Raw genomic sequence first — 22,892 nt, forward strand, 5'->3', positions numbered from 1 at the left:
TATCCCGGCCACATCCCGTAGCGCCTTCGCGCTTGCCAAAGGTCACATTATCCGCAGCAATTGAGAGTGTAACAACGGCGTGTAGGTCCTTGCCAAAGCTAGTGGTAACGTCTCCATTTATATTTTAACCGCCTGGCGTTCGGCGCCCCAAGTCATTGACTTCCGCTTGTGGGCCAAGTAATGAGCATGTGCGAGTGTGTGTTAACAACATTTGCTGCAAAAGGCACAATTAAAGGACACGAGCCACGGGCACGACAGCGACAAACAGCAGCAGCATAAATGACAATAGAGAATGCGAAAATGGTAAAGGATCCAAGGAGATGAATAAAGAGTATAGCTGGGAAAAATTGCATTCACTATGAATATTTCTAGATACCCTTTCTCTAATGCTTAGGATTTGGAAAATCTGTTTTATTCGATACTGAGTGTATTGTGAGCGACATTCTGAACTGGCTTTAAGCCTTTCACCAATGTTTAAAGTATAATAGCTATCACTCCCAGACTTTAGAATGATCATTTAAATTCCTAGCTATTCTAACTATTTGAGGTTTTCTGTACAATTTAACATTCAAGTCTAAATGAAAGTCATTGCCGACTGACTCTCCGCCGAATCATGAAATGCCTCGGCGACAACAATGACGACTCGACATCAGCAAGGACTCGTTGGGCTAGCTGGTCGGTAGTTGCTAGTTGCCGTTGTGTGGCAGTTGCAAAAGGCCATTATAAGCATATGTGCCGGCTAGGAAGTCTGAGAGGAGGCGGAATGCTTCCGCCTATCGGCCACGGATGGCTGAGGGGCAGGCCATTACCGACAGTGGGCTCCACCGGCCGGGGAAAATGTGTGTGTGTTATACCAGGAGTAATGGGCTCGATTCTGTCGCCCCCATGGCCACTATCTGTGTTCCTGATCCCATTAAGTACCGGCTGACAAGTGGGGAACTTCTTGTAAATGGTCCTCATTCCCACATATTGGAGGCTGGAACTGCATATATGTACATATGCATGCAGGCGGAAGTTCAACTCCCTTTAATTGCATTTACCAGCATTTGTTTGTATTTTGATAACAATTTCACCGCAGACACTGGACAAACATTGCCGGCTGGCCGAAAATTTAAGAGCGTTGTGTTTGTTTTTCTTCAGGTGCCAACGAATGATTAAAAATCGTTTGCCTAAAATATTTTATCACGCTGTGTGCAGGGTCCATGGGTATGTTTTGACAGCCCCACCGCCTTTTTGCAAACGGTTCACGTGGCAATATAAATATATCATTTTGTGGACAATGTAAATTTAGCTACCTAAAATGTGTGTATATTTTTCAATTTTGAAATGATTTTAAGAGTTTCAAGTTGGGGATTTAAATGGTTGAAAGTTTGATAGGAAATGTAACTTCTATGACTTTTCTAGCTAATCACCCGCAGAATCATTAAATGTTAAGCTACTCAAAGTTCGAATAGCTGTGACAAAATGTTCACCCAGACACGCTTCTCACACCGACTTTTGCCCCGTAATTAATTACACATAATTAATAAATTTAAACAATCTTATGCGGCGCTTTACAAATAAATCACTCGGCTCAAAGTGCCGCCTCAGAAATTTAATTACACTTTCAGCAGCTAATCACACAATTTGCACCACCACCCGAAAGGCTTTAAGGAGCCGTGGTGTGGCATCGTAAAGGCGTCGAGCGGCACTCGTAAAAGATGCCATAAATCTGCCCAGGAGACGTCACTGGCTCCGGCCTGACTTCGCATTTTGACGGGAGAAGGATCTGGATGCCCCGTCAACTCCCACATCCTGCCGTGCCATCCAATTATAACTCACGCCAGACGTGATAAATCAATAAAAGTGTCCTTGGCAGGAGACTGGCTCCACTCTCGAGGTGTTTACTCGCCTGATGGCTTCCCTTGTCGATGTAAATATGCCAAAAAGGGGAAGCATAATGTGACATAAAGTCTGGCTCAAGATTAATCTCCGGCTTATTGCAAACTGATGTGGGTGCTCTGCAGCCAAGTAGTTGGGCTCAAAATAAGTTGTGAGCGCTTTGTTAATGGGACAAGAGAACTATTATACACTTTAGTTATTCTTGCAAGAAAAACATCTATATAGATAGTCTGACTCTTTTAAATTAATAAAATTATATTAAGCATGCTGAACGTTCTATAATTACCCGTTCAGATTCCTTTTAAATATTAAGAATTAGATTTAAATAGCACTTTGGTATATTTAGAATGCATTCCCTATATATTTTTCTCTTTACTAACATTTTCGTCTTCTCTGTTAATTCTCGTTTTAGGTAATTGATTGCAAAATTAAATTAATTTCCACTCCTGTGTGTGTCGAGACTCGCTTGAGTAAGTACGGGCCATATATCACAAATTTGAGTAGACGCCGGCCAGCGGCGGAGAGGCAAACAACTACTAAATAATTGTTAATGTATTACGAATAATTTATGGCACTATTTCATAAAAAGCAATAATTTTTCAATATCAAACCGAGCGGCAATCCCCGCCCAATGCAGCGCTCCCAAAGTGTTGCACAGTTGCAGCTGAAGGATACGTTCTCCCAGGAGGACGCTGCTGCTTTCGTAATAAGCTTGATAAATAATAAAATAGCATCGGAAAGGCAGGGCCCTGGATGGGATGTCGGGTGTAGAGGGCATGGGGACCGGCGGGGCAAAGTGAAATTTATCATTTTTCATGGCTGCAAGCTGCAGTTTCTTGAAACGTTTCACTCACCATCGGAGGGGCTCGGCCACTCCACCAGGATACACATTTTCGGAGCGGACTCGGAGCCATACTCGAACCCGGACCCGGACTCGGACTCGGATCCGGGACTCCTTAGATGACAGCATGCCGGCGTTGTTTTTTCGGCTTGGGGCCACTGGCAAATGTTTGCGAGCAAAGATTAATTGATTCCGCTTGGTTGCATCCAGAGTGTCCCTTCTGGTTTCCCTTTGCCAACCGAAATGCTCCTAATGGAGCTAGGAAAAATGAGAAGCATTGTCGGACCCAACCATGGTTATATTTTCGAGACCATCTACTGCCATTTACCAACTATAGTTTGGTTAGGAACTTTATATGATTTATGGTAGCTTCGATTGCATCTGATAACCTTGAAGAGTAGAGAAAAGTACAGTGTATAGCGTCTTCTTTTGAATAATTAAAATATATGATCCATTGGGTTTATTTAGTATTATTATATTTTGTACGTTTTTATAGGTCCTCTGTTGATCACACAATACTTTTAGAGAATTTTCTCTTAAAATCATTTATTTTTTATAGCTTTTCGTGGTGATGCTCACCGTGTAAAGTTTATCTTCTATTTCTGAATCTAAGCTTTGAGTTTTAGTTCTGACTGGACGGTCACATTTCCATAGAAATCATCACTGAAAATATTAAGTAAATAGGTTTTAAAAGTAAATCTTTTATATATATTTTCTGTTATTCAAATATCAACTTGAACAAACCAAAAAGAATTGCATTAATGATCGGTAGAAGGACTGCCTGCTTTTCCAGGACATCTTGATTGATGCACGCACACACAGCCCCGCAAAAGCTGAAAGAGTTGCTAATGCTCCACATGATTAAAACTTTATAAATTTTCACCACTGCAGTTAACTGCTGCACAACAGGACGGCGAAAAGAAAACTTTGGTAGAACTTGTCACGAGTGCCAGTTACTGGGCAACTTTATGTTAAGGTTGAGGGTTCTTTGCATTCGCCGAGTGGTGCGGGAGTGAGTCCTAGGCGATGCTTTTGAGATGTTGCACAGTTTAATGCTTGACAGCCCCTCCGCCACCTCAGGCACCTCTCGATCTCGATCCTGCTGCGGTTTCGGCGAGGTCCTGGCTTGTCAGCCATTTTGAAGTGACAAATATATTTAATTGCTTGCAAAAGTTTGCTTCGCAAAAGTTTGCGATAATTCTCGGTTCACTTCTATATATATTTTTTTATTGCAGACAAAATGGGGTGCTGGCGCATGTGTGAAATAGACGTTTTATAATTGCTTGTAATTACTTTTTCATTTGCAGCCCTAATGAAACTGCGTCGGACAATGCTACAGCTCACACGAATGTGTATCCAGAGTCAATCCTAAAAATGCAGCAGCCTGCAATATAATTTCAGCTGAATTAACATTTTATGAGTCTGCGACTGGTTTTGCCTTTACACAGAAATGCCGCAGAAGTGCAAGGAGAGTCCAAGTGAAATGATTACATTTTAATTTCATTTGCTTTTTACTGTTTGCCAGACAAGTTTAATTTTAACAGAAGGCAAGATGCCATTTAACCTACTATTTTCATCTGCTCATACTTGCTTTAGTAATATATGAGTTCTTCAGAATAAAAATGGGATCAAATACAGTTCTCTTCAAACTCATTTGCTGTACAAATAAAATAAATGATGGCAAATGCAAATTCATTTTGAATCGATTAACAACTAATTCCATTGATTCTTGTCATGCTTATTATTCATAAATATTCATTACTTTTTAATTGTCCATGTTTTATGGGACTATGTGAATCTTTAATAGCTAAAATCCATTTTAATCTGAACTCATTAGCCTAAACTATTCAAGCGATTCCCCCATTGATTCGGGTCAGTGTAAGCTGCTTTGCCAGGAATTAATCACTTGCATTGAAATTATCAACATAAATTCCATGGAATTACGCAGTTTACGAGGCGTTGTTAAAAAACAAAAAAAAAAACAGCATCGTCGTAAATATGAAATATTAAACATTTTTTACCGAACAACTAAAAGTTATTCCGTGTCTGAGCTGAGCTCAGTTGATGTTAAACAGTAAAACGCGAATTACGACTTTGTGACACATTAACAGGGACGCTTCGAGAAAAAATATGAAAGAACAAATACATCAATTTCATATTAATGCATTTTTTATGCAAAATAATAGTGCCGGCCGAAGGCATCGGGACAAAAAGTCGCAGTAAACTCTTTATCGAGGCCAATCGAAATACCATTTCCAACGGCAGGACAGGATTCCCTTTGATGCTCCCGGAGCGGGAGCGGCACACAAAGACTTCTCCCCCCTTTTTACCGGAAATGGCTCCAGTCGGGGAGGTGTTTATGGGATTACCCGGACTCGATGGAGCAGGAGGCCATCACCTTTGCCACTTGCCATTTGCCTGTTTGTCAACACTAATCTGCTGCTGCACAAACACACGCTCCGAGGAGGAAATCGAACTCCTGCTGGGACAACACAATCAATGTAGAAATCGACAAGGACACCCGCTGCCAAGTGCTGAGCATTTGAGCCGGAAATCAAAATAAACAACGGCAAATCAGTCAAACAAACAAATAAACAAGCAGCCAGCGAGCTTTGGCTAAAAGCAATAGGGCCCTGCCGCCATGTGTTCCACATTCGACTGGCTTTGAGTGGCAGGACCACTTCGCCTTCGCCTCCTCCTCCTCTACGCAGGACATTGGGCAATTTTTGTGCGTTCCGAAATTGGTTGTATCTGGTCTGCGATTTGGGGTCAGCTTGGATCGCAGTAAACTCGGACACAATTAGCCGGAATCCGTGTGGGCCACAGAGTCAATAGGGCGGGGAGAGTGTGTCCAGCTGCTCTCGTCCTCCCCCTCGATATCTGTTAATATTTCAGCAAATATATTAGCAGATTTGTAATGCATAATGCAAGCAGATCGAAAGTAAACATTAGGCGCCCACTGTTTGGCAAGCAATAAATTAATTTCGTCTCAGATGAGTAATAGGACACATTTACATGTTTGCCAATGAGATTCGTTAATGGATTTTCTGTCTAAACTAAGATACTTGACGAGACATGATATGTTTAGTAAGAGATGAATTCAAGGGCAAGTAAGAGTTGGTTCTTAAATAATATAAAATAATAATAATAAAAATAATATAAATAATAAAAAGGTAGTGGGAGATTGGGGAACCTTTACGAATTTCACTTTTAAATAATTTATGATTATACTTTTATCAAAAGTCAAACAAATGATATTAATCGTCTGTATATTTACCAGAAGCAATATGGTTTATGATAAACAATCGAACAATGCTCGTAACAGAATGAGAAATATCCACCCATTTACCTATTTATTCAATTGTAAATTCGGAAATTAATGTATTTTTATTCTCTATATCCAAAACATGAGCAAAGTATCTGGTATACTAGAGTATTCGCCATTCCACGTCTACTTCTGGATGAGATGAGACCCGTTTTTAATTACGTCAAATTTGTGCGTCTGCGGCACTCGCTTAACATCTCATTAATTTACAAAATTTCCTTTAATTCCCATTTCATTCAGCTCTCAACCGCAAACTCACCGCCCGCCTGCCGCAGTGAAAACGCATTACAATTTTATTTTTATTCAATTTTCGCGCAACGACATCAAAAGGCTGAAAGCGGAAAACAGCAGCGAGTGCAGAACTCGACTTGACTCCGTGTAATACAATTTTCACCATCCTTGCTGCCACTTCCTTGGCGTGCCTTGTTCAAGAATATTATATTTTTACATAATTTAACATGACGAACGAGCGGCGGCGGAGTAGGAAACTCGCCGTAGTCGGAGTTTGTCCGTCATTTTGCCGGGTCAGCTTGCTCTTTCTTGGCGGGAGCCTCGATGTTGTTGTGGCAGCCATTGCATTGACCACTAAAAGTTTGCCATTAAAGGCCATAAAATTGTGCTATTTCTGCCGGAGCGGAGCCTGGGACAACTATGGCAAAGTGGCACTTGAGTGGCGGCACTCTGAATGGGCGATTCGCATCCCTTCACCTTCACTGCCAGCATTCCATCACACCATGGATCCTTCGCCGCTTTAAGCGTAAATTATGTTGTAAATACGATTTTTTAGCGGGCAAAATGTCTTCATCATCAAGTGGCTCGCTCAAGGGGTATCTTTGCCACCCATTTTCCCACCTTTTACCGCCGAGAATGGCCCGAATGCCGTAAAAGCCTTGCTGTTTCTGGAGAGGGCCAGAAAGGTTGCTAAGTGGAAATGGGTACTTTGGGGAAATGTGCGAAAATATTGTTTATTCCCGAAGAGAGGAAGGTAGGCAGAGTTTTTCGAGATGAAGTTCCCAATTCGAAGCCGAAGAGGTTTTGCAAATTAAGCCTGTCTAAATTAGCGGGTTTCCCTTAATCAGTTGTGTAAAGAAATCTCTTGTATAGAATGGATATAGATAAATCTTAGAGTTACTCACTAAATCCTTTCTAATTACACATTAAAATATCTTACCAGCAGTTTCACTTTCTTAAAGCAAAATGAGAAAAAGTAATTAAACAAATTGTTGTTTCCTTGAAATTGAATTTAATTCGAAACTCTCAAGTGGCAACCTGGGTTCGGGGCTTACCTCAACCTTATCCTTTGTCCCATCCAAGGGGAAGCCAGTTCATTTCTCATTCAATTTCCAGACTTGCCATAATTCTCCAGAACATTTGCATAAATACTGAGCCAATCGCTCGCTGCAAAAGATTATCAATAGCCCCAAGGCAATCGGGTAAATCCTTGCGGCCGTATTTAAACTCAAATGCGGCATAATAAGCCAGTCCAACGGCAGGGACGGAATGGTTGAGATTTCCCTTGTCCGCGGACAAAGCGCAAATCTGAAACTAAAGCCAAAGCCGGGTCCTTAACGCGACGGAAAATCATTACCAGAAATGTCCTGCAGCGTCGTTTGTGAGCGCCTTTGGCAGGATGCCCTCAGTTGTTGGCCAAAGATGGAGTGGAGTGGAGAGGAGTGGTAGCGGAGAGAGGGGAGCAGGGCCTGGCCTGGCCTGGCCAACAGCAGACACTTAAGTCTAATGGTCCTGTCAGCCGGGCCACACCCCCTCCCGTCCTCAGACCGCCTCCTTGCAGGACATCGCAGCCACTCGCAGCAATGGAATTCGCCTCAATTCGAAACGGCGCTGCACGCATACAAATTGACAATTTTATTAGCACATAAATTAGTAAAAATAATCAATAAGCAATGTGCCAAAAAGCAGTCGACAAAAGGGAAGCTGAGAATTCGTTGGCCCAAAGGCGAATGCCACATACTCTATGATGGGAATAAAAGTCAATAAAGTTATGAATGTCTTTATGAGAAAGTGGCTTATTATATAAGCACTATACGTCTTGATATAAGATATAAGATTCTGAAGAATGATTGAAAATGTGAAACCTAGGGGAAACTTTAAAAACAAGGAGTAAACTTAATTTACTTTACTTTATATAAGAATTAACTTAATACACCAATCCTGTAAAAGTATTATGCTGATAAAAATATCAGCAAACTCTACCCGACAGAACCAAAAGAAAGGGCAGCTAATGCTCAAAATTGGAATTGGTAGCTGGCTGAAATAAATTCAATTTATTGGCCGTATTTATGCCTTGTCCCCGCACAGTATCGTTGTCCTTGGAGTGGCTGTGGAATTCCTGCGATTGCAATTACCATGCCAATGCCGGGACGAAACCAATACCGAGACCAATGTCAGGGATTCGATTCGATTCGATTCGATCCGCCGATGATGCGAAGACGGCAATATTGGTCAATTAGCAGGCGTTGGGGCCACGTCACACTCTGGCTGCAATATAGGCGGAGCCGCTCCAATGCCGGCTAATTCGCCATTCGGCGTTTTTATTCTGCCTTTTTCTTTGGCTGCCCTGCTCCGGAGTTGGCTAATTGCTTAATTCACGAGCACTCTCTTGCATTGCATACTTTTTGGTGGCCCGTGGAAGGCAGGGAAGTGGGCGGGCGGGTGGCTTTCCCAGTTTTTCAACTATTTTCGTTTTCGTTTTCCGAAAAAGTTCTGCGACTGCTCTCAATGACGATGATGACTATGCCTCTGATGATGATGATGATGATAGCGATGATGCTGCTGTTGCTGTTGTTCCTCCCCGGAGTTGTTTGTTGTTGAGCGCTAATTAACTAGATTTTCGAAGGGAAAACCGTTTGCTAATTTGAAAACGAAATAGTTTCGGCGGCCCCTCCGGCATCATTTTCAAATGAAAAGTTATGAAACATGCAGTGATGGGAGCTGCGGTCGTGGAAGCACCAAACGCCAGTTGCGCAATTTTTTGGAACTTTTCCGTCAGACGGGAAAATCGGGATTATTCCTAATGATGAGCAGAAAACAAAACATGATTATATAGTGTATAAGATACAGAGAAAATGATTAATTAACTTCCTTAATATTAGTTAATAATATTGAATGATCAGACTACTTAAAAAAAACCTGTATCCTTGATTTTCACCTTGAACCTCTTTATGGAATGCAAAATCTAGCTACTGGAAGCACGCCAAGAAAAACCAGAAGTGTGAGACCATTCCACCGGAAATGGAATACAAGCAGACGATAAACGGAAACGGAAACTGGCGGGACAGGGATAAGACGAGGAGCCAGGAGTCAGGGGTCAGGGTCCTAGGACGGGTCGGCGGGTCGCACAATTCGCTGTCACACTTAACTGAAATTAGAACGTGATTAGATTTCATTTAAGCATTAAGCACAACTGACAGCCAGCATGACAGCGGCGTCGGCGAGGTTCGAAATGATATTTTGAGCTCGCAAATTTATTGACAATTAGCCGGGACAAGTGTGAGACGGTTGTGGGCGGCAGCTGTAGCCGTGTGTGGTGGGTGGGGCGGGTGGAGCCACGGCAGAGAACATTAATTATAACGTGCATAATTAACAAATCTGGCAATCAGTTGGGCAGTGGCAGCCTCAACTACTCTACGGGACCTGGACGCGCCCGGATCCACACACTCATGTTGCCAGTCCAATAATCGTTTAGCCGGGCCAAGGACGACGCTGGGGGGCCAAGGACTTCAAGGGGGCAGAGTGGTGAGAATGAGAGAATCAGGGGCTTTGGCCATTCAGGCAGCGCTAATGAAAGCACAGCCGGGAGAAATTGGTTTACGGGCTGTTTACGCAAGTAGAAGTTATTAGTGGAGCTCGACTTCCCCTCGCCCTCCTTTTGCCGGGCTAATTTGCGGTATTAATGACAACAGAGGGCAGGGGACTCGACTCAGATATCCTCATAATTGGCAAAGGCTTCAGAAAGCAATGCTATATCTATCGTTAATGCAATTGCGATTATATGGCTGGGCAGCTACGTACGTCATGAGGCGAAAGTATCTTAAACGGTTAAAGTTTAATGTTTGTGACTTGGAACTGAAATTTCTCTAACTAGAAACCACACTTTCTTCAACAATACCTTCCAACTTGTCTTTATATTTTGGTTTTCAAATCAAATAAAGTTCTCAAAGCCATCATTATTTGCTATTGGTTTTTTACAACGGTTTTGGGTTGTCGCAATCATAATCCACTTGATTTTCTCCAAGGGGTAAGGAAAACATGGAGGGTAAAAACCTCGACCTCAGCGACCTGCATCACCTGGCTCCACCCCAAACCCAGCACCTGTCTCTACACACACGCAGGCAGACACACAGGACAATGTCAGCTTTATCGCTACAAAGTTAAACAAATACAAATAGATTAGTTCAAAAGTTCGGGGCGTCGCTCGAGCCAAAAGTCAAATTGTGTCAACTGCTGGGGCGGCGCAATAAAAAACAAAAAGACGAAGGAAAAACACGCAGGAGGGCGGAACCGTGTGGCATGTCAGAGATGCTTAGAACAACTTGTCATCGTGCGAGAGTGGGGTGAATAGTTCGAATGCGACAAGCAAACAAATTGCCTTCGAGTCAATCGATTGACGATTCGCCCTGCACTCGGACAACGGACAACGGACAACGGACCTCAGAGCGGCTTATTGAAATACCTTTGCTGGGACCCAGTCGGGGTCAAAGGGGACACATTTGAATTGCAAAGCAGGCGGCGAGGTGACAATTTCCGCAGTGCGACCACCGCCTTGGTCGACACGGCATGCGAACTAGAGATGGACCAAATAGTCCTAGGACAACTTTATCAATTCAGTGAATGCCAAGATACAGAACAAGCTTTAATAATTTCTAAAATTATATTCAGGAAAACTTTTGTAGATATGTCATAGTGAATTTTTGCCTTTGCTGCTTCTATAATCTCTCCTCTATCATCAACTGGTCGAGTGGAAAATTAAAATCCCACCCAGTGCTGTCAGTGATTACAAGAACTATTCGGCCCCCAGAGGCGTTTCGTCTTCAATTACTTTGCATAAATACGAGCGAACGACAAGCTAATTAGCTCACAGACACGACTACATTTCATTAAACAAATGGTCCCCGGTGTATAATTTTAATACGCAATTACTGGCATTTCAACGACACCCAATGATGCCTGCTGATAGTAGACACCGGCATCGCCCTGCCGCCTTCTGATACCCACTTCAGCCTAAGCCGGAGCAATAAATTCCATTTGAAGGCTTAGGTTACCTTGACTCCTGGCTCAATAGGAGGGCTTTAAATTATTTGACAATTTATGCGAAAATTATGTGCGAATCGGAGTCGAGTAACGAGGGCAACTCAAGGGGACAAACGAGAGATCTCTTTATTGCCAACCGCTTCCGCTCCACTCCGCTCCGTTTCGTTCCGCCCCCTCATTAATCAATTATTTGGTTGTCATGGCGCCGAATCAAATCTCAAATGTCCGCCCAGATGTCCCAGTCCTCCCGACTCACTAGGATGCTCCTCCATTTCCTGAATTTCGTGGAAGATCTTCATGGGGCAGATGAATCCGGTGACTTGCCGAATCACGAAGAGCACGAACTCAAACATCTCGCCGGGATCTTGATATCAGGGAACGAGCACAGGCTGCAGATGGGAAGGATGCCCAGATATTGGCAGTGGAGCTGAAGGAGAGGACAGCTCTGGTGAAGCGGACAGAGGGGCGGAGTTCCCAGGTATAGAAAGGCCTTGCCGATAACTGTGGGAAGCAGAATGGTATGGATATTGAACTAAAAATACCTTATTGAAATAAGAAAATCCTTTATAAATTTGTAGAGGACCTTTACCCACTAGTTAATTAGAAAAGAGTCCAAGAGTCCATCTCATTACTCACCACGTGCAAAGTGCAAAAGCGCGTGTTTAATTGGGTCGAACTGATGATGTTTCTTTTGATACTTGAATTTCATCTCTTGAATTGAATTTCAAAGCCGAGAACTGAGAGGAAAAGTGGGGCCTACTACTCCTTTCACAGGTTTCCCCCTTTTGAAATCGCACAGCTCGCCTCCTGTAGATTATAATTGGCAACACCGAAGCCGCCACCGCAACGCCTCAATTACACTTTGTGGCTTTTCTGGTTGTGGAGCATTTCCTTTGGTTTCAAATATCCTATGTAATATCTTGTCATCGTGTTACATTATTTGGTTATTTTAATTGAAACAAAATTATTATATACAGACAAATGAAGTTAGCTTGAGTTGGAGTAAGCATTAATTGACGTATTTAAAGGAAGAAAAACTACTAAGATTATATTATTTTTTATGTTTTTAATCTCCCTATGACATTATGCCGCCACTCCGTTTAAGCCCTTACTCACACAAAAGCCCAACCGTTTTTTCTGACGATAATTACCCAAATGATCTGGCTGAACACTCGCAAGTAAACAGCAGTTATGCATTTGAACAGTGTTGCCTGAGGGCAGGCAGCAAAATAAAAAATGTTGTAAAAACGCCGATTAATTTTTGGGTGGCGTGTAAAATTCGCCACGAAGGACGAGGCTGTGCTGAGCAAACACATTTAAAATGCAATCAATCGGGAAATGGCAACGAAAAAGAAACGGGCGTCACACAAAATGGAAATTAATTGTGGACACATTTATTTATTTATTAATTAATTTCCCCCCAGAACCATTTATGCAGCTCCGGCAATGCATTAATATCGTTTTTAGTAGCGCATTTCGGTTTAACGCATCCCCCAATTCAATTGAATATGGATTTGCCTGTGTCTGGGATTATTTAAGCACGGAAAGGAATTATTTTCAATGTGATTTATTTAAAAAATGTCAAAGGAGTAAAGTGCAAAACCTGCTCGAAGGACCAAAAATAATCGGGAGAGTTTCTGCTAAATGTAGGCGAACATTTAACGAAAAATATATGAGAGTACTTGTACATATCGGTCTTTATAAATCAAACTACTTAAAACTATCAAACTAAAACGACATGGATAATAAGGGAATGCACTTACCTAAATGTATAAACTATTGAACTACTCAATTTCTCTTCCAAAGATATTATCTTCGTTTTGTGTATGCCAACTTAAGTATACTAAGAATGAGATTATTTTCTCACCGTTTCATCTTAAGATCATTGCCCCGTCTCCAGCTCCAGATCCAGACTCTGATGGGCAATCTGGCCGGCACATTATCATTTGCTCGGCCCGGTGCCATTAAGCCGGTGCTCGTTCATTAACCAATAAAGCTCGCTGGATAATTGCAATTACCATTAACTGCTCTCGAGGCTTACGAGAGCAATCCTCTCGAGCTTGACAGCGGTAGCAAAACTGGCCGGCTTCCTTCCTCCGTGGGCCACCACTTCATCATTCGCCCCACATCTTTCCCAGCCGACCACACACTTTAACAATTATTGCCAACCACACGTGGACAAGGACATGGACACGGACACGAACATGGACATGGACATGGACTTGGACATGGGCAGGGCCTGGACCTAGCAGGACACTGACTTGGCATGGACACAGAGCTCGAGAAGCAGACGATGGAGTCACAGTCGGAGCTTGTAATGTGCTCAATTTTTCGCATTTTGCACATCCGTCGGCCGGAACAGGGCCAAGGCGAAGCGAAGCGAAAGCAAAGCCGAATGGCCACCTGCCAGCCATAATAATATTAAACAATATATATAAATCACTCAGCTGTCTGGCGCACACAGCGCACACAGGAAGGCGGAGGGGCTTCATAAAAATTTACCGCCATAATGCTTATTTTAAAAGTCAATATGTTCGGTGCCTGTTATTTTAACACCCGGCGTGTCCAGACTTCCAGGTGTCCAGGTCACATCCGCTTGTGCAGAGTACGAGACAGGCGACAGGACCTGGGCCGGAGCAGGAAAGGCGGCAGGAGCAGGAGCGGGAGCCAAGTGTCAGTGGCCAACGTCACAGCCCACAACACACAACATAAACATAAAGTGAAAAGGGGGTTGAGGATACAGCTGGTGAAATAAGTTGGAAGGCACCTCGGTTTTCTCCCTTTTTTTTTAAAGGCCATCTAAAGCCAAGCGTCACCTGTCGCCAGGATGAAAGGACCAAAAGGGAACGGCAACGGCAGCGGCAGCTTGTTGTTCATATCCTGGCCTGTCGTCCGTTTATGTGACATGATTATGTGCAAAAAGTGCAACAGGCAGCATGACCAGGCACCCACGGTTTCACCCGTCCGCATCCCTATCTCCTTTGGTAGCCAACCAACCAACCACTCACCTGCCGGCTCACCTGACACCCTGTAAAGTAGCCCCGGAGCATTGCGGATGACGAGGGCAGCTGACGGAGGTGTCTCACCTTTGTTGCCGGTCCCAGCTTACACGTGATTTTTCCGGAAATAACGTGGAAAGTCGAGATGCCAGCGGCGGATGTCAAGCAACTTATTCAGCTCAATGTGCTTTCATTTACACAGCAGCCACATTTCGGCCCTTTCCACGGACAAAGAGCCTTGTTTTCTGTGGGATAAAAACATTTCTGATTAATAAGAATCTCGTTGGGGGGATGATGTTATTACTTATATTGGATCGTCCTTCAGATTTCCCTTCTCCTTATTTCCGATCACAGTTTGTTGTGATTATTCAGATTTTTGGGAATAAAAATGGTGTTTCGTACTTACTGCTTGATTCATTACCGTTATTCTTACACAAATAAAAGAGAAAATATTGATTTTAATGTTCATGTCCTCACTTTGCCTATCAATTTTCAATGACTTGATCTGTGACACACTAAAATATCTGCAATAATTACTTATAGTTCCATTGATTTATGCTTGGGACAAACTTTGCAATCCTATGCATCGAAAACAAAGCAAAAACAAGCACATAAATATGTATAATTAGAAGATTATATTGATTATCGCTTCATCCGTCCTCTTCGCCAGTTTGCATTATTACTTGAACTAGATTGAAAGCGAATTATTTCCATACATACACAGAGTAGTAATTGCCATGAAAACCAATTAAATTAAACACGTATTTTTCTAAGAATCAAGGCTTAGGTTAGCAGACGAGGGTTGTCGGAATGGAACTATATTTTTAAATATGGCATAGTTTTAGGCAAGTTCCTAAAAATAAAAATCTCCCAAAAAGTAGGCATCATATGTTAGTGAAGGCCCTTCACCATTTTGTAGTGAAACTTGTGAAAATAAATGTGTTTAAAAACACTGCGTGGATAACTTAGATCAAAAATATTCAAGAACTTATATCTGTAGTTTTTAAATTGTACAATTAAATTCAAATCAAAATGATTGACATTAGCCAAAATAAATATAAGACCAATAAATCAGGCTTATAATCGGGTGGGAAGCATTGGTGTTTGATAGCTGGGGTTTTTTTCGCTACTGGTGACGCGTAATTTTTACCAAAAATAAAACAAAGCACACAGATACGCCGCTGACAAGAATGTGAAATTCAACTCGCTGACCGGGAATTTTGTTTACGTTTTCTGGTGCAACCATTGGCTATTTCCCACGTGCTGGTCCCCTGTTCAATTAGCAAACTATTTAAAATGTTTTAAACTTTTTCATGCGGTGTGCTGTTAAATTTACTTAAACAAAATACAAAATAAAAACCCGTACACACGCTGCGACAGCTACTTGTTCCATTGTGATTCCGAAACTCTGCGGATCACGGGGCGTATGAGTAATGGAATTAAACGGACTAAATTGCCCTTCTCTTGTTGGTGCTCTCCGTGTTTGTATCTCCCTCCCACTCGCTCTATCTCTATCTCTCCTTCTCTGTCTTGCTGCCTCCTTTAATGATGAAGACACGGCGTAGCGGTAAATCCGTAAGTTTCTAGGAAATACGGTATTATTTTGTACTAATTCGAATAGGCGAGCAGCTTTCGTAGGCGAGTGAGCGAAGCGTTGTGCCTTTTCAGTCACTCTCGCTCTTCGATAAGTGCCATTGTGTGCATGTCCGCCCAATACATGTACGATACTCACACACACACACACACACAAACACACTCAATCGCACACACGCACAGTGTGTATACGCGCAGATAAAACATGTGTGTATTTATTGTTTGCTTTTGCCGTGTACAATGTTAATACAAAATATTGAATCGCCGCGTCTGGCATTTGGTTAATTTGCTTATTAGCACTCACCGTTGAGCTTTTGAATAATTTGTTTAAACGTTAAGAACACTGAAAGATAAAAGTGGATTATAGCGGAAAGTAAGGTAAAAATTTCCCTAGTATTTTATCCTCTTTCGTTAGGTACTTATTTTGGCATAATCATGATTTAATTTTTAGTTTTTGTTGGCATTTAGGTTTTAGGGTTTTTTGATGAAGAACAATTTATAAAATAAATAAATTATGGCAGTATTTAGTAATTGTCAGTTAGTAAAATCATAGAATGAAACGGTTTGATTTATGAACAATTTGTAAAAAGACCGTCTCATTTATTTTGAAGGATAGTTTGGTATTTTATTTTAACGTGTACATTTATGTACTATTGTACTATTATTGCTATACCTTGTATATTTAAAGGTAAACATTTTATACACAAATTCGAATATATTTTAAATTTGTATTAAAAGTTTCTCAACTTAATACTAAGTGTATACATTCTCTTGCCTGGTTAGTAATTTAAAATTCTTTGGTAGCCTGACAAACTTGTTCGCAGTGCATCTCTTCCTTATTCTTATGTAAATCTCATTGAGTCGTTTTCTTTGAGTGCACAGTTGAAATCCATTTGTATCCAAACCTCAAAAAAGAAAAGATACACCCGCTGCCACTAGATCACTGAACGCCTGGGATTTTGGATAAATGATCAACTCTGAAGAGCGGCAATCCGAATTGGAATAAGAATCGGAAGCACAAGTGCCTCGCAGCTCAGATACAGATACAAAAGCGAGAGAAGCGATCACGCTCGGAAAGTCTGTGACCTCATAGGGGCCTTCGATCCCGCTCCAGCTGTGAGTGCCATGTGTAGCTATATTTGTTAGCTTATCAACTGGCCCATTCGCCCCTCCGCTCCGCCCCTCCGCTTTCCACCGCACTCAATTACACAACACATTTCCCCAGCGATTCGGCCTCGGCACTTATCCACACGAGTGGAGCGGGCGAGATGCAGGCCGTCAAACGACTTTCAAACGCTTTCTGGGCGCTTGTTACAAAAAGTTTATAATTTCGTATTTAACAAAAAAATTAATGTTTTATACCGCAAAGGGGGAGGCACACACAAAAGTTTATAAACATTTCCAGTGAGTTCCACGAGGGGTTCGGAAAATAGCAACAAATGCGGAGCAAACGTTCTGGATAACAATTTGTTGCTCAGTATGTTTTTTTACAATAAAATGGAAACTTTACCTACGTGACAAATTAACAAACTACAGGAAACGCTCTGATGAGGTGAATATTACGTAAAATTTAGTCAAACACTTTCAGAAATGAAACTAAATTAAAATATGTAAATATTAATTTTAATATTTTATTATTAGGATAACAAAATTCATTTTAAAGTATAATAATTTATAGATTATAATAATATAATTAATAATAATAATATAATATTTATAATTTAATACCTTCATACAAATTAAATTTGATCCCAAACCTAAGCCCTTAAGGTAACATAGGAAAATTTGTTGCGTAGTTATCGCAAGAATTGTTGATGTTAATTGTGCTGTCCATATACTAAATCAAAATATTTTATCATACATTTTGGTTAAAAAATCTAAATGTGATATTATTTTTGTTCTTGAAATTCAAACCAAAAAAATGTAATAAAATTTTAATGAATTTATTTTGTATTTCATTAAAAATTTATTTATTAGAGCAAGATAAATTATTGAATATCAATAACTTAATTAAACAACTAAATATTTTGATTTTTGGCAGTTGAAATATTGAATGTAAATTTTTTTATGTTACAAGTAAATCATCTTTAAACGCTAAATATATATACATACGGCAAAATTATTTATTTTTATTTTTTTTAAATTTTATATCACATGGAGTGCCCACTGTCGATTTAATTGCTAAAGTCAAAGGTATAACCAGCTTGCCTCTCGCTCGTTCGCTTTCTCCCTATCTCTCTCTGTCTCTTGCTTTCTGTTCCGCACCGAATCGAAAGCGTTGCTGCTGACATCAGCTAACCGTCTCTCTCCCTCCACCGCAGCGTGCGCGCGGTCAACGATCTCCAAAATTTCAGGCCCGAGAGTTCGTTGAACCCCCGAAAAAAATAACGAAACCGCCCGTGGAACAGAGGGTCTTCCCCTGCTGCGGGCTCTGATCCCCTGGTGCGGGCAACAGGCGCCTGATTTTTCTTTCAATCGTGCTGTGGGCTTAGGTCGTTGCGATCGACGGTCAGGGGCGGTCCCTGAACGTGACACCGTTGGCGGCCGCTCACCTTGGCGCCCATGGTCGCGGCCGTTGAACCTTGGGCGGGGTCAGAGCCAAAGTCAGCGAACGCGGCCCAAAACTGGGTCAGGCGAAGAAGAGCATCGCCTCCGCCGAGTCGGGACGCAACGGATTCACTTTCGTTTTTTATGTAGAAATCGATAGCCGGCTTTGCTCGGCGAACAGGCGAGCAGCAGACAGAGTCAGCCGGTGAAGTACATACATATCTGTATCTGCGCCCTGTTTGTATCTGTATCTGTATCTGCGACTCGCAGACCTTGCCAGGCGTTGCACAGTGGGTCGCTTAGCGAAGACTGGTCGTGCATTTTGTTTTAATAATTACTTAAATGTATTATTCTTTTACCTTATTTATTATTATTTATTGTATTAAGTATATTTAAATATATAGGTTAGAGAATTATTGGATCTTGTATTAGAAATTATTGTATTTTATTATATAATACTTTATTTTATAAATCTTTGTCTTCATTATAATTAAATATATAGAGAGGAGAATAAAATAAATACTTATTCAACATTATATATATTTATAATTATAATTATATTTATTTATTATTTGTTTAGAAATAGAAATAGAATATATACATATTTCTGTAAAGATGTCCTCTGTTCTACCGTTTCTCTTTTTGAAATACAATTCTAAAGAGATATAGTTTATCAATTCTTTGTGTTAGTGACTGGCATAATTATAATTAGTAATGAATTTACTAAGAATTATAATTAATGAAATATATACTAGCATTTTCGTATACATTTTTTTTAACGAATCAATTGTTTTAATTGTTTAAAATATTACAAATTTGAAATCGATACCAGTCGTACTCCTACTTACATAAAATATTTTTTTTTTTGTTTTGAAAAATGGAGTCACTGTGCAGCAGCGGACGAGCTGCTCGCTCGACCTGTCCGTCCGTTCGTCCACCGCCGCCACCGCCTTCACTTTCGCTTTTAAAACATGATCGATAATATACCGGCAGCGGGTAACAGGCCAACATAATGCCGAGTGGCTCGCACTTCAGTTGGCTCTCTGCTTCTGGTGACCTCGTTTCCTGCTGCTCGTTTTTTTGGTTTTGGTTTTGGTTTCGGTTCGTTTTGTTTTGTTTTGTTGTGTTTCGCTGCTCTTATTTGTGACGAAATTTAAACAATGGTGAGTCGTCGGCAGTGGAGGGAAAAGGGCAACCGTCAAGAGCAGGTCGCCCGTAATGCGGGTCTTAATGCCATGTTTAAATGGGCGGGGCCATCGGGGATCGGATGGGACAGGGATATGAGTTAAGAAAATAAGGCAAATCTCATGGGATGTGGAGTGAATCAGATTCAGATACTTGTAATGTGTCGGAGATGTTATCAACATGTTGCATTTTATGATAATTATTGGAACTTTATAAGACAGTTATGGGTTTAATAATTATTAAATTAGCATTTTCTTTTGTGAAAATAGAAACTCATTGGAATTTGATGATAATTACAAGAGGTTTATTGAGCATTTAATTGTTATAAAATACGAATTTAATTTTAACTTTGTATAATATGTTTTTTCATTAATATTATTATATTCTTTTGAACTCATTAAGAATAGTTTGCTATTATCTTATATCACATTGAGTTAAATATTAGCATAACATCTGTTTACTTGTATGTATACAATCATTTATTCTTATTATTTGATTATTAATTATTAATAAAATTATTAATTTTTTTAGTGTTCTTTATTATATTCAAACTGAAGTTCTCTCAAGTTCTCAGGTTCTAGCAATAATCTTGTTTTTTAGCCAGGCTGAATGCCCTTTGTCCGTTCATGCTCACCTCTCCAGGCACTTAGTTAGTCGTTTTTATTGTTTTCACGGTGGAGGGGCTCGCTTCTGGTTTTCCAAGGTTTTCCAGTTCGATCGCAACGACAACCTCAAGGTTTCCTTGAATTGAACACGTACCCAAGCAGCAGCAGCAGCATGTTGGCAGCAGTAGTCGCTGCCTCTTCTGTTGGCCTGGCCAAAATAGAACAGCAACGGTTTCTAAATAGTCTGGCGATGGATTGATCACCGCCCGCCCTCGTTGGAGGAGAGCACTTTTAGCGTCACTCGACAGAGCAAATAGTGCTCTGTTTACGCAAATTCGTGCTGCTCGGAAGACGGCGGCCGGCTAGAAAACCGGCGCGGCGGATGAGATTAGTTTTTTCGTACTATTTCGATCCGGCGCCCAGCGTTCAGCGGCAGCCGCCCCGAAGGGGCAGCATGAAATTTTATGCTGATACGGCAGCGGCGACAGCCACCAACAACGCTCCGCTCCGTACGCAGCCAGTGCCATTAAAATCAACGTGAAACAGCAATTAGTATTCAAGGTTAACCAGAAACGAACCGAGCCGGAGACGGCAACGGTGACGGCGACAGACGGAGCGAAATCAGCTACCAAGTGCGGACGACGTTGGAGCAATTGTTTAAACAGACCCCAGCAGGTCCCCTCCCTACCCCATCGAACCGGTTTCACGTTTTAAATTATTTTTTTATATACTATTTTTGTATCAGAAACTAGCCCTTTAAAGCCTTGAGAGAAGTCTCCTTGTAGGTATTATAGCTTAAAGAACGAGGATAGCAAAGTTACACTTCCTAAACTCAAATACTTGGGAATCTTACGCATTTGTTTTGTCTTACAGATAAAACAAAGTGTTATTAATTAACTATATTTTCCATATAATATTATTCCAATAGTATATAATATAATACAAGCAAAATAAAAATAGAACATGCAGGTAAAAAGGATAAATATCTTTAGGTATTTTCTATTAACTTCTCTTGTAATTTAAGCAAAATGTATAAAATATACATACGTATATATTATTATCTAAGTAAAATATGTACATTTTTTATCTAAAATACACACCTAGAAACAATGAACTTCACTAAGCTGAAGAACTTAAAATATATCAGCATAGCAACCACCGGTTGATCTGTGCCGTCTTCTGCTGAACGTGCCTATGACTCAGAGATCTTCGTCGCCCACTTGGGTTCAGTGACCTCTGGGGGAACTATTCCACCACCTTTGACGGCGGGGCAGCGGAGGCTGCTGAGACCCTGGTCGCCTGCCCCAACTTGATTTCCTACATGGCGGCGACTCTACGCAACGCCACTTGAAAGAGCGACGGGCCCCCTTATGATTTATGGGTTGTTTTTCGGCGAGAGAGCGACCCTCACTTTCGATTTTAATTTTTCTAGGAAGCTTTTTATAATTTGGAACAGGCGAGCAGCTTGGGGCGCTCGGTTAATATGGAGATTGACCAATCTTTTTGTTATAATCAGCTTTTGAGTTTGGCTCTTCCGGTTGTCTCTTTCCCACCCGCGGGTTTGTGAATGCCATTGAGTATTTTATATATTTTTTGGAGGGTCTTTTCATGTTTTCATGGCCGTTGACCCACTTTTTTTCCATGGCTGACGAGGTTGCGGTACACCGAGCGAAAGCCGCAGAGCTAAATACTCACGAAACCAAAATTTATTTGATGTGGAATGTATAGATTATCAAATGAGTAAGCTTTAAATAAGAAATTCGTTTTAACTTCTGATGAAATGTGATATTTAACTTAAATATTATTTAATGAAACTAATGAATGCAACTTAGTATACGAAACTTGACCATAAGTATCACATAGCTTTCAAGTAATTGAAGCTTGCAAGTACAAGTGTACTACTCGTATTGATTTTATGTGATTTCGGTAATTTTTTGCCATCGAAATATATATTTCCCTTTACTGATTGACTCCAGAGTTTAAAGTTTTCATTCATTTGTCTTGTTTTTCACGTTGAGTCGCTGTATAAGAGGACGGGCGTGAATGCCGTGTAATGCTCGAGGGGATCATAATTAAGCCACAATAACTTGTCATATTTAAGCCAGAGGCTGCTGTTCACTCCGATCCCATGACAACACTCGCTAACAACACCCATTCTGCCTTGCAGGTCTCACAGTGGGGCTGCGGAATGTCAACGTTCGCATCCCGTCCGCCGTTAAGCGCGGCGATAATGCGCTCTTAATCTGCAATTATGACATCGAGAACGACACGCTCTACACGGTGAAGTGGTATCGAGGCCGGCGGGAGTTCTACCGCTTCACACCGAAGGAGAATCCGGCCTGGAAGATATTTACCAAAACGAACGAAATCGACGTTGAGGTGAGTGATGTCAAAATAGCTATATCTGGGACCACCCAAAGCTCAAGAAATTTAAATTCTTCTTAAACTGAAAACAGTCAGACAACAATCTTTTTATAAAATATTATTTGGATATATTTTTTAATTATTTACTTTCGTGTACTGATGCATTAATAAAGGTTTTAGAGGTATCTCTCAACAGTTTCGAATTTAAAAGAAATTGAAAGTACAACGCCTTTGACTATATTCCTATCAGATTTATTTGCTTTATTGTAATAGTTCTTAAA

At 41.0% G+C, this 22,892-nt stretch overlaps 2 protein-coding genes across 4 annotated transcripts in view; one reads left to right on the top strand and one right to left on the bottom strand.

Annotated features, from left to right (window-relative positions):
- Nucleotides 1–22,892, top strand: part of beat-Ib (beaten path Ib) — a 55,427-nt gene that overhangs the window by 29,251 nt on the left and 3,284 nt on the right. Inside the window, exons 1-2 of one of the 3 annotated variants that reach the window (XM_086832045.1) lie at nt 12,133–12,964; nt 22,415–22,626. In XM_086832045.1, the coding sequence (XP_086688171.1) occupies nt 12,640–12,964; nt 22,415–22,626 (537 nt within the window). In that variant the 5' untranslated portion in view covers nt 12,133–12,639. Of the gene's footprint in view, nt 1–12,132; nt 12,965–15,983; nt 16,289–22,414; nt 22,627–22,892 lie in introns of those variants that run through there. The other 2 variants (XM_086832046.1, XM_020954836.2) reach the window with 2 other exon arrangements.
- Nucleotides 11,402–12,096, bottom strand: LOC110185831 (uncharacterized). The gene is given in 2 exon segments (XM_020954837.2): nt 11,402–11,819; nt 11,955–12,096. Coding segments are annotated over 2 exon segments (279 nt in total). The 5' UTR covers nt 12,028–12,096; the 3' UTR covers nt 11,402–11,613.

This window comes from Drosophila serrata, unplaced genomic scaffold (genome assembly GCF_035046125.1).
Source record: "Drosophila serrata isolate PLE 108 unplaced genomic scaffold, ASM3504612v1 contig_245, whole genome shotgun sequence".
Classification (NCBI taxonomy): domain Eukaryota; kingdom Metazoa; phylum Arthropoda; class Insecta; order Diptera; family Drosophilidae; genus Drosophila; species Drosophila serrata.